The sequence below is a fragment of the Rhea americana genome, unplaced genomic scaffold, assembly GCF_003343005.1.
Source record: "Rhea americana isolate MKP2758 unplaced genomic scaffold, rheAme1 scaffold_13, whole genome shotgun sequence".
In the NCBI taxonomy this organism is placed as follows: Eukaryota; Metazoa; Chordata; class Aves; order Rheiformes; family Rheidae; genus Rhea; species Rhea americana.
This window is the reverse complement of record NW_028185372.1, coordinates 3,193,178-3,206,114: the sequence shown is the minus strand read 5'-3', so window position 1 is coordinate 3,206,114 and position 12,937 is coordinate 3,193,178. Positions and strand designations below refer to the sequence as shown.

Genomic DNA, 12,937 nt, shown 5'->3' with positions numbered 1-12,937 from the left:
CCCCACCCCCTTTTGGTTGGAAACATACCAGGATGAGTTAAGTTACCAGATTTTCAAGTCTGATCCAAAATGAATGCTGTTCTTTCTGAGTTAAAGTTGTGTGCTGTGGTGGAACAGGCATTGTTTTGTACTTGATAAAAAAAAAATTTGTTGATTGTGCTTTTAACATTGCTTTGTGATCTGCCTTGAATAAGAGGCAATGGGTAGCAGTGTTGTGCCAGGAGCAGCCAGAGAAGCAGATTATGACACAAAGAATTTCAGTCTGCCTTCCGATCTCTCCTAGGGAGGATCAGTCTGTGCCAGGCACAGTATGCATCATTTAGTGTGCTGGCCATCCTCACTGTACAGTAATGTGGGCTGCGGAGCTGAAAAGAAGCCCAAGCTCTTTTCCTACCCACCTACCTGCAGAGCAAGAAGGAAGCATCAGCTTCACAGAGTCTCTTCTCCTGCAGTCCAGGGTAGCGCCTGGCTTGGTACATGCACACTTAGCCTCCTTACTCAACTGTGGGGCTGGTGTGAGCAAGTTCTTTGTGGTCTGTAACAATTTATTAGATTTTTTAAAATTATTTAAGCGGACATGATAAGGCAGGAGTCTGCACATATTTCTAGTTAATATCACCTGTGTTACTAGCATTTTTGTAAATAGTTAGCACTAGAATGAATTGTTTTCTCTATAGCAAGAATTAATACCCTGTTTTTACTTTCGGTCATATAGGTCATGGGAATATAGAAGAGGTAAGTGTTCCATCCATGATACCACCCATGATAAACTGAAGAACTTATCATTTTTTGTACAAACTTACAAATTTAGTAAAATCATTTCAATGGTTTAGAAAATTTGTTGCAGAGTTAATGTAGTATATTACCAGTAAATTGCAGTAGCACTTATTGTGAAGGCCAAAAATAAATCTGGGTGCACAGAGTAAATTGGAACTAATTATTAAAGCTAATTAGACACCAAAAACTGATTTTTAAAAACCTTCTATTTCCACTGACATTTTATTTCACCAAAATTTTTCACAAACAAGAGCCCTATTTTTTTTTCCAGTGATAAATCACTGGTTTCCAGTGAGCCCAGGTTTGTCTTGGTGTCTTTAAAAATCTGCCTGTATTAGGGCTAAGACAGTCTTTGGGACCCTAATCTGAATTCCATTTAGATCCCTAATATTTCGTTTTACCTACTACTAACCCTATTATCTCTTCCTGGCAATCATCAATGCAAACAGTCTTTCCAGAACTAACGCTGCAGCTAAAGCGTCCAATTTGGATTAAACAATATGCTAGTGTGATGTAACAATCTGGAAATTTATAGTTGTGGTATGGTAAAAACAAGGTCAGAACTAACATATAGTGGGTTTAAATAATGCAGTAATCTGGGTTTGGAAAGATTAAATTAATTTGTATTTACATTTTGCTGTAAATGTTTTTATATAGTTTGTATGAAGTTTACATAGAAGGTCCATGTTTTTCATGTCATTCCAAATGTATTTAGGCCATTGAAAACTGCATTTTTCTTTTAGGGCCAAGAAAGTACTGAAGAGATGTATGAAGACATAAGTAACGTCAGGTAGCAATTTTAAACTGTATAGCCTATTGTATCTTTATGACCAAAGGCTTGCTAACAAGGCACTTCATTTGGCCGAGAAGTGTGACTGAAGTCCTTGCCAGGCATTAATTCGTTCATCCATTTTACCTAGAGAAAATCAGGTTGTTCACAAGTTATTTCCCACTTAGATGTAATATATTCTGGGGTGGAAAAACTCTTGTGATAAAAGCATATAATTGCTGTGATCTAGGCAACAGAAGCAGCTGACTTTTGATCTTAGGAACACGTCTGAATCACTATTTGGAATTACAGCCTGTGAGGAAAAATAAGTTCAGCCCCTTCATACTATGGCCCCAGATAGATTATTTAGTTGTAGTTGTTTTTCTTGTTTTCTAGATAAATGTACTCAGAACTCCTAAAAGCTGCTGGATTTACAGTTTTCATGGTCTGAGTCCCCTGGCACATCTACAGAGTCAAAATGTGAGCCCTGCTCACAGTCTTCTGCCTCTAGCCCCTGATTTTCAGTCTCTCAACCTGCTGAAGTCTAAATGTGTGGGATTCCATGTATGACAATACACAAGGGAGAACACTCATTCCTTTGGCACAAATAACCATCTAAAATTCCTACACCATGATACCTTGTTTCTGATGTAAAATGACTTTCAACAGCAATTTATTGTTGAATTGTCTATGAACATGGATAATTTAGAAAGTAAACAACTGAAACAGGCAATCCTCATTCACTGTATTTTTTGAACTTGAGCATATCAGTTTAGCAGAAGGATGGAAAAAAGAAGAGGAGGGAGCCTTACTCAGTTCCATAGAGTTTGTAGAGCATAGTTCTTCCAGAGAAACTGTTGGCACCAATCTGCAAAGCTTAGCTATAGTCCTAAGTATGTCCCAGGGCCTACATCTCAGTACCATCCAGTATCTAAGGTACAGCAGAAAATATACTCTGGCATGTTAGGCACATTAATGATGCTGTACAGAACAGTGACTGCCGCTTTTATAAACATAGCTGCAATAGTTTTCAGTTAGGTTTAAAACAATAGTCCAGTCGTGGCTGCTCAGGCTTCAGTCCAGGTTGCATCAGTCAGCATTAATGGCCCCAGTAAATATATAGCAGCTGTAGCCAGTGCCACAACACCTAGACTGCTATCAGTTTCCAAGGCTGCTTGCTAAAATTAGCTCAGAGATGTCTGGACATGTGCTTGCATAGCCAGTCTCTTACCTTCAGAGGACCCTCTGACATACTTCATCTTGAGAACAGGCAGTTTAAATTATTTATGTAGCATAAGAAAAGGGGCTCTTTCCTCTGTTGCAGATCAGACACATTGAGGTATAGCATATGTATCTTTGATATCACTGGGAGAACTTTTTTCCCATCACACACAATTCTCTGTTGACCTTGGGTAAGAAAGCTCTAGAGAGATATGTTTCACTGCTACTGACCTCTACATTCAGTCCTGGCAATGCATTTCTAGATCAACATCAATGGAAAAAGAGAAGAAGTGGGACAAGGATGAAAAGAAAAGAATGGACCAGGAGAAGAAAGAACAGAAGGAAAAAGAAAAGAAAGAACAGGAAATCAGAAAGAAGTTCAAAGTAAGCTCTTTCTTTTGTAATCTAGACAAGGATATGTGAGAAGCATTATTTATAACCCTTGTCCAATTTAGAATACAGTCTTCAGCTTCAGCTAGTTCAGGAGCATGGATAAATTTAACCTTTTCTATGTATGGCATGTGCTAGATTTCAGACTCAGTATTGATCGCGAAGAGATTTCATTGATTATAAATTATGTTTTCTGTTAAATGTTCTTCTGTTCTTTCTATGTAAAAAAGCTATGAGAAGTGTCCCTTTTCTGTTTAAACCCTTTTACATCACTAGAATAACATCAAAAGTGTGAATTGGAATCCATATACTTAGTGATTTTTGCTTAACTAGAGCCAGATACAATAGGATCCAGCCCATAAGAAAATTCAACATTAAAGAGCAATACATTGCTTGGTTGCCTAGGTCTCCAGCCTGTAGGGGCTAAGGGGGAAGGAAAAGAGTAGCGTTCATGTGTAGGGAAGTCATAGTCACTGTCAAAGCCTAGAGGCTAAATAACAAGCCAGTTCTTTCTGTTTTGTATCATTTTTTATGTAGTTGATGGTCAGCATGCTCCCACAGTTTACAAATCTGCCAATCATTTTCTATTAGCCAATGTCTGTTCATAATCCTCTGCTATACTCCTTTCAGTTTCGTTGTGCGTAGTGGATGGCTTTTTTTCTCCCCCTGTCTATTGTGCTCTGTACACAGGGAAGCCACAGTAGTTCTCCTACTTCATAGCGCTGGTCTGCTGTAGAGAGACTGACATGAGTTGAGGAGCAAATAATAAAAAAAATACTAATAGCAAATAATAGTGGTATGTTTTTGTTGTTTTTCAGGATGTTGGCCCCAAATCTTCTTGACTTTTTGCAGGTCTGAAAAGACCAATTCTTTGAAGTGTAGGCATTAGCACATTGAAAGATTTCAGACTGCAGACTGCTCTCTTGTGGACATTAAAATACGATATTATTCTTAAATGCAAGCAAATATATTTAAGTGCATATTTTCATTCCTGTTGCCACCTACCTAGGGATAGCTATTCCTGAACTRGTCTATAATTGTTCACAGCCACATCCACAAGGCCAAATATAACTTAAAGCCACAGACATTAAAGTCTAAAGGGGTTTATCCATAACAGATTTCACAGAGAATCCTGAATTCTAATAAAGAGTATGATCATGTGCTGTAGGTACTTGTGGGATCATTTATAGAGCAGAATTGTAAGCACAGAACATTATGTGGTAGACTTATGTATGTTTATGAATATTTATTTATATGAGTAGCCCTGCCGAAACTACATGGAGCTGCCCGTTGGAATAAATGCATGTCTGTTTTGTGAGGAAAGGTTTCACAGGTTAATGTGTTGGTTTTAGTCTTAATATTCCTCTGATTTTGCCAAGCACTCCTGTAGCTGCTTTATTGCTATGTTTTAGTCCTTTCTTTTCATCCTTCCTTATTAGTTTAAATTGTGTAGTTGGGGATAGGGATGATGCCCATTTATTAGCCTAGAGTGTTTTAAATGTCAATGAAACAAATAATCGTCATTGCAGTTATTTTATCTTTCACCTGAATGTTCAAGAAAGAATTTCTTTTTTCCACCTCTGTGATTTATTTTGTTACTTCTCCTGTGCAGCTAATGGGACCCATCCAAGTCCTTCATCAGGCACGAGCTTGTGCTGACTACAAGGGAGGAAAGAATGAGCTGACTGTCAAACAGGGGGATCAGATCGAAATCATTCGCCTCACAGACAACCCAGAAGGAAAGTGGTTGGGCAGGATAAAAGGATCTTGTAAGTTCTGCTTCTTCACTGTGTTGCTGAATGTTTTCATTGTGTGACAGAAAGCTTGTGAGTGCATGCAGCATTATTCCAAGGAGTAGCATTAACAAGGCTGAGTCACTTGCCACCAAAGCAAATAATTACCACAGCTCGCCCTGCTGTGCTTACATGGCGTGTGGGGCTCAGTTCATTGTAGGAAGTTATTTTTCAACGTAATGTGATATCTAGATGCAGTAGCGTGAGTTAGGAAGAATATGTTGGGATCTTCATGGACCTATTGAGTTCAGTGTCCTTCAGACTTTGAATTGGCATTAGGATTCCGCTCTGTACAAGTAATGATGTTAGCCTTTTTCATATCTTTGTTTTAAAAATAAAATAAAATRGGTTTATCTAACATGGAACCAGAGAATATAAGGTCTTGTTTTAAGAGTATATCTTGTTCCTGTTCTTACAGAAAGATTCTAACTCTCATTTGAGGAGTTTCTCATTAACTTCTAGCTTTTTTTTTTTAATCTTGAAAACCAGGGTGTTTCTCTACTTGTACAAATTATATCAGTGAATATTATGAGTATGGTAGGGGCCTGATGATCTGATGAGCAAAGACACTAAAAGACTGATCCATGAAATCAATGAAAATCATTAAAATCACCAAAAAGCATTAAAAGCACTTGCTTGATTTTTAAGGACACTAAAATGACGAGCAAGTTCAGTAAGACAGTTGATACCTATAGAATTGGACAGCACCTCCTGAGCACTTTTTAGTACTGGATGTAAGAAGACATGCTTGGCGTTTTGTAAGACATGCTTGGATCATTTTGTAAGTGGAAAGCAAATCTCAGTGGAGGCCGGGGTATTTTCTTGAGCACATGCAGTTAATTAATTAATTTACACTGACTTTTCATAAACTGATGTCTGCTTCAGCAAAATCATGARCTGTACTGGACTTCTCAGAATTAAGAGTTAAAGGTACAGCCCATGGTGTTTCATCAGTGCTTCAGCCTCAAGTGTTCACAGGCCAATAATGGGAAGGCTGAAAAAGAAATCAAGTAATAGAGGAAAATCAGTTTTGATAATTCAAATAAAGTGAGGGGAAAAAAAGGTGTTTATAATTTTCCCCCAAGTACCTATCAGTAATTAAATCTCGTTAATTATTTTTCACATGAATTTCAGGTAAAGATTTGAGTGGAAGCATACCAGGGCTTGTTGAGAAGTAGCAGAGTGGGGAATTTTCCATTCTTGAGAACCATTTGAGGATTTTTTGCTTCGAGAAAATACTTTCTTGCCCTATTTTCATGCAGGCAGCATGTCTGCTGCATAGAAAGAGTTCCCAATCTTAGGCCAACTGCCCTACTTCAAGWTTCTCCCAAGCCAGTGTACTCAGGATTGTAACCAGATCCCCTTAGTGAAGCTCCAAGGGGACAGCAAGGTAGCTCCTCAGTGTCTAGCAGCCGAAAGCACAATCCATACAAACAAAATATTTCTTCCTCCTTGTTCTTCCTCCTAGTGACCTGTCAGGATCTTTACGTCAGGGACCATCCTAAATTATGCCACCAGATTGCAGTGGTCCCAAGATTAGCTGACAAAGGGGAGCTTGCAACAGCCTTGCTCCCTGGAGTCTGCACAGTAAACTCTTCTGCTGTAGCTGAGAAGCAAATAAAGATGCTGTTAACTTGACACCAGCTGAGGAGTGATTGGGGGGATATCTGAGACAGATATGGAATTTGTATGTGTGTAAATGGTTGAAAGCTCCAGGTGAGGCTGTTTGGAATAAAATATTTCTCTTAAAGTTTTCAGAGATACAAAACAATTCAATCATACTGAATCTGAACCTTCTGTTATACTCATCAGTTCACAACGAGCTTTAAAACTGGCTCTGCTTAATTACATGGTTTCATTCATTTAGATGGATACGTTAAAACAACTGTGGTGGAAATTGATTATGATTCTTTAAAAAGAAAGCAACAACCAGCCATCAGAGCTACTGTGAAACATTCAGACAGCGACCAAGAAGTGTATGATGATGTTGGAGAGCAGGACAGTGTTAGCAGGTATGTATAGAGAACACATTCAAGGGACCTAAAGATTTACTTCAGTCAGCCTAGACAGGGAAAGTTTTAAAACTACCAGCCAGACTCCTGATACCAAGAAAAGCAGTCATTTATATAAGAAGCTTGTAGCTGGTCTATTAAAGCTGAAGTAGTCAGATGAACAAGAATGGACTGTGGAATCTGGCATCTATAAGCACTCATATATAGGAGGAATTGATAGTATAGGAAGAGCTGTAGCACTGCACGCCAAAAGAAAATGAAAGCCAAACATGCAAAATTTACAATTTACCCACAGGAAGTGCAGTTCCCTGCCCTTCATCTCTTTTCTTGTTCTCTGTCTCGTGAAGTCACCGGCTGTCTTTTCTAACATGCAAGAATAAAGGACTGTAAAAGCTAAAGAAACCCTCATTGCACAGGGGAACTCCTAATCATCCTGATTGCTCTGGAACTGTGAGTCAAGACTACCTCTTACCTTTGAAGAGAAGGAAATTCTGGAGGCATGACTAGAATGGCCCTCAGGGAGAGACCATGGTTAATGGGGTTAATTCTAACAAAAGGCCAATCAAAACCCATGAGGTGGATATGAGCTATACTTTCACTGTATGAGAAGCTTCTCTTTGGCAGTCTYCTAAGCATTTTCAATGCAGTGCCACATTGCAGCCTCGGTACTTCAATGTGTCATATTTTTCAGGTCAAACTGATCTGCAGCTGGGGAAATGTCATCTCTAGCAGGGTGCCAGGCTTGCTTGCAGCTAAATATTCTAGTGGTCTTGTGACAAGAGGCTATTCTATCACATGACCCAACATGACAGTGGTATCTCTGTTACCTGACCTCACATAAAAGTCTGYTTCTGTCACCTGATTCAACAAACCAGTGTTCATTCTCCATCACATGTCCTGACGTAGAGAGTCACATGCACTGGGATTCAAAGAAGACACCTGCATGTGAGTGTGGAGGATTTCAATGTGTAGGACACATTGTAGAACTCTTGCAGCATTCATCCATTGCACTAGTGTTTAGATCTAACTTCCCAGTGCCTTTGCTTAGAGGCCTGGCTGGCATAAAGGGATCACAGCTGGTTGGCTGCTGGGTGCAGCTGGTCCTCAGCTGCTAGAGCATACCCACGAGTGCCAGGAAGAGCACTTGGAAAGATTTACCTTCGGGCTGGCATTCTTTAAGCGGCCAATATAGTTTCGGTATGTGATATTCTTGCAGGTTGCACAAAATCAATCTACCTCACTGCACATTGATCTCATATTATCATACTTAGTTAGAGGCTTGAACAAAGTTGCATTAGTTGTTCCAGGCTGTAGGTAATCTGAGCATCAGCTATTACATTGCAAAAGTATCTTGGGCTTTTTCACTATAGCAAGCATTATAGTCAACCACTGCAGTGCAAAGAATATAGAAAATTCTTTAAATTCAAGCAAACAATAATACTTACACTGTTGTATATTAAAGTATCAGTATAAGGAACTTGGATGAATGTGAATGGATGAGATTYGTTAAATCCTTTAGGATGTATTTTGACATTTGTATCTTCTCTAGTGATTAATAGCATTCTGTTCAGTTCATGAGTGTGAATTGTTGGAAGGTCTAGCACATATATCAGCATTGTTTGGAAATCAATGTAAGAATGCCATACTAAAAAAAGCCTGTTGACCAGATAGTATTATCTGACTATCAATAGTGTTGGTAATATTCCAAAATTAATAAAGGATTAGAACTGCTGTATTTCAGGATTTGTTGGCACAGAAGTGTAACAAAAATCTTAATTTGATAAGTTTAAGATCTGTAATTAATTGCAGTTACTATGAACTTATCAGTTTCTTTAATTACCATTCGAACACAGAGCTAATATGAAACCCTTGAAATGTTAGAAACATGCAGTTAGAGTTTTAAAGCCTCATCCAGTAAAAGCTGGTTGAGCGTTAAGTTCGTTTGTTTACCCTTTTGTCTCATGAAAATCCTCTCCTGAAGGATGAATTGAATTTTCATTTTTATGATATTTTTATTCCCAGCAAGTGGGACTATGACCTCCTGGGATCCCTTCTAATCTGAATTATCCTGTGATCGTAGGATGTATTTTGTACTTTAGCCCAAAGATATCAGAAATTTTATAGGAATGTAAAATGTATTCTAAATACAGTGAATTGTTATATCTGTAAGTAGACATCAGTTTGCTTCTCCCTGAAATCAAAGGAAAATGGCTTTTTATTGGAAATCCTAACAGCTTGAAGATTTAGAAATAAATGTTCTGTTCTTATGAAAGTGCGCAGCTCTGTTACCCTCAATGTGTCTGCATTAATTTATACAAATAGAGAATTTGCATAAGAGCTTTACTTACAAAATACTATGTCCTTTTCCTTTTTGCATTAACTAAAGAGGTTATAGAGAACTCTCTCTTATTCATCTTTGAACTATTGTGGAAGACACTTCATAATACTCTTTTTCTTCTGTTTTGTAATGAATTACTTCCACAAAAAAATCAGAATATTTTTTTCTGCTTTACTTGAATCTATCAAAAATTAATACCTCCTCATCTGAGAGCTAATTCACTCATGAATTGGAAGATATGTTTTCTTTAGCATTACTGAGAGTGTAACTACTGTTTGAGTGTAAGAAATCAGTAGGAGGGTGGTGAAGACAGAGAGAAAAAAAGAAATGGCACAGTTATTGCCCATTTAGAACATACAAGCACGTGCCTGAGCTTTCAGTGCAGAATTGGTAGTGCTCAGCTGGCAACGTAGACAATGAGTGCCAAAGCAAAAGGGTTTAGAGCTAATAACCAGAAAAGTGATGAGTGATCATGATGTTTTGCTTTTCCAAATAATGGCTATTTTTCCCTAAAAGATCTTTCATTTTGCTTTTCAGTCAGAGTGGTGGTCAAAGTGGAACTGAAAGTAAGTTCTGTATATACTTCTGGGGGGCAGATGTTTCTGTGTGTTGCTTGCCTTCAAATTCAGACCTCTGTAGCATCCAAATAATGAAGTAATTACACGTAAGCATGCTAAGTGTTAGCTAACAAGCAAGAAAGAAAGAAGCATAATGGCTAAAGTGCGCTTTCTTTCCACCTATCAAAAGTTGGGTATAAAAGAAGTTTCATCTTGAGATACAGTGAATCAGAAGCATGCCAGCAGACTACAGATCTTTTTATTTTTTCGGGAAGGTAAATTATCCTCCAAAACAGCATAGATATAACTGGAAAGGTATTAACATGACCGAGAGTTTCTGTGCAAGAGAAAGTCAGTTGTGARATAGCCAGCAATACTGTCAATTACACTCCAGTTCCAGCAATATTTTGGTGTCCTAATCAATATGACTACAGCAGTTCCACACTGTCAAAAGCACACATTCAAAACAGGTTTCCCCTTTGGTAGTATATATTTTTATGTAGCATTCTCTGCTGATCATAAGAGCATAGCTCATCTTCTTAGCTTAGAGTTTAGATACTAGTCACGGGAGAGGCATCCCCTGGCAGTGCAGAGGGAAGCTGCTGCCAGCTAAGTACAGATTTCAGTGAGCATTCTGACCAGTGGCTAGAACTGGACATGGAAAGTGAGCTAACCCTGCACTAAAGGAGGTGGTGCCCACAGCTCAAAATTGAGACCAAAATGGGGAGCTTACATTGCTCTTGCTTCTCTGGATGAATACAAGATGTCACTTGCTGAGAATGCTGGTCTGTCATCTTCTATCATCACTAGAGTAACACACAAAAGTTAAAAAATCACCAGTCATCTTAGTAATTAGGCCCCAAACCCCCATTTAGCATTTCAAATACAATGTAAATATATTTTTTATCATTATTCATGTTCTTACTTTTGCACTATCGTGTATAAATCCTGTGGACAAGGTGCCTAACTGATGTGTAAATGTCTCTTTAATAAAAAGGCTGTGCTGGTTTACAGAAAGATTCCCTCTGCAGGAGTATTGCAGAAATGTTACAAACATATCTGACACACCTATAAGTCAGTATAATGCTCTATACTAACAGTATTAAATTTAAATGAATTAATTCATTGTTTGATGTCTTGAAGTGATGTTCCCACCTCCTCCTTCTGATCAAGAAATTTATGATGGGATTGATGATGAAGATGTTAGTATTCGGTAAGGTTTTATATCATTTAAATCATTTGTTTCTTTACTAGAATGTTATCATTCTGCCTTTTTGTATTTTAAAAGTTGGGATAATAATTAGCAAGTATTGGGATGATCAAAAAATAGGTATATGTCAGGATGGATCCATGAAGGTAAGAAAGAAATCAGTTCTTTGGTCTCTCTGGAGAAGTTTTGTTTTATAATTAATTTTAGTATTTCAGCAAAAGTAGCTGCAGTCATGAAAATCCCCAAATCCCCAACTGGACAGATCAGTACTGACATGAAAAGAACAAAATAAAATGCCAGCTTGGTTAGTAAGAACAGGAAAGAGGCAAATAGGTAGATGAATATCTATACCTGTAAATATATTTCAGTATCTATAAATGACCTAAAATATATATTTCTAGCTTAGTGCTTTAAACAATAAATGTACTCACCTTGAGATATACTTTGTTGTCATTATAAGAATTATGTACGCCAATGGAGAATGAAACTGGACCTTTTAAAAAGAATGTTACATTTTACATTATGATAATTGCATGCATACTCCAAAGGTCTGTATCACAGGATGAAGATAAGCATGATATCTGGTCCTGGGGAATTTTGAAGAGGCTAAAGGTCAAAGATGACAAAAAGAAAAGTGTACGAGAAAAAACAACCAAAGTCAATGGGGAAGAAGATAATGGAGATTCGTTGTAAGAGTCTTCCAGGAAATCACAGTGCACTATAACTAATTCTAATAAAGCATTAATCACATGCTACTAACATATTCTCACAGCAGCCTAATAAATCATGCATCAAATTGCATCTCAGGGTGATACTTTTCTGCAAAAATACTGATCTCCTTTCTTTTCATCTTCATACTTTAATGACACTGGTTTTTGTTGCATGAGCACAATAACTAAAATATAACAAATTTGTGTGTGAAAAGCACTGAAATAATCCATCATCTTTGTTCCAGACTAGTGATGTAAGTTTGCTGTATCCTTGGTTAAAATGTGTTCTGCTCCCCAGGACAATGTAGCTGGAATAAAATCTAGTCCCATTAATCCAGCTTGTGGGAATAATGCGCCAAAGAGAAAAATGCAGATTGTCCTCTCCCCATCTTACCTAGATGTTACATCAGCAACTGGTGTTTTTACCACKATCTTTCATTCAGTTCTGACTATTTTACTCTGATTCAGTGGTAAAAATGTGTTTATTCCATGAGTATTTTTAATGTCAGCCGAGCTTCGCAATGTCTAGAGATTACTTGGCCGTTGTGTTGTAAGTTTTTTAAATGATTTAGATCATGTGGAAGCCTGTTAATGTGATATGAATACTTAATGAGCATCTTTTCTTTTCAGTGTGATTTCTCCAGCAAAGCAATTTGGAAAAGGTAATAAATAGTTCATTGTTTTGTCTCTGTATTGACTCCTGATTCTTTTTTCTGTGTGTATTACTCTGTATCATGCTAATCACAAAAACACTACATCCAAGGAAGGAAACGTGATTTCCCATTGCTTATCTAGTTCCAGCGAACAAATTTCCAATATTGTGKCTGATTTAGCTGCAGAGAGGGACATACAAATAAAGTGCAAACTCTCTAGAAGGTAAAGTATCTTTAAAAAGTCATGATTTTTCTGTGTGAGAGACTTCTACACATTCATTTTATTGAACATTCATTATGAACAGATGTGCTTGGAAAGAAACAGTTAATGCAGGGCTTTAAAAATAAACTGAGATACTCATTGTTATTTTTAACRCTTGCAGTGTCTTTATAAGCTAACAAATACTTTTATATATCAACCCAGCCATGGAATAAAAAGCAAGTTCTTATAATTCTTGAGGCCATTGCTTGAACTGAGTTCTTAAAATTTTATCTCCTACTGTGACT

At 37.6% G+C, this 12,937-nt stretch overlaps 1 protein-coding gene across 1 annotated transcript in view; it reads left to right on the top strand.

Moving 5' to 3' along the window:
* The window catches only part of FYB1 (FYN binding protein 1), a 72,922-nt gene that overhangs the window by 49,340 nt on the left and 10,645 nt on the right, over window positions 1-12,937 (top strand). Inside the window, exons 5-13 of the mRNA XM_085326356.1 lie at window positions 716-735; window positions 1,521-1,567; window positions 3,031-3,151; window positions 4,770-4,926; window positions 6,818-6,962; window positions 9,838-9,866; window positions 11,001-11,070; window positions 11,616-11,756; window positions 12,408-12,439. Coding sequence (XP_085182482.1) covers window positions 716-735; window positions 1,521-1,567; window positions 3,031-3,151; window positions 4,770-4,926; window positions 6,818-6,962; window positions 9,838-9,866; window positions 11,001-11,070; window positions 11,616-11,756; window positions 12,408-12,439 — 762 coding nt within the window. The remainder of the gene's footprint in view (window positions 1-715; window positions 736-1,520; window positions 1,568-3,030; window positions 3,152-4,769; window positions 4,927-6,817; window positions 6,963-9,837; window positions 9,867-11,000; window positions 11,071-11,615; window positions 11,757-12,407; window positions 12,440-12,937) is intronic.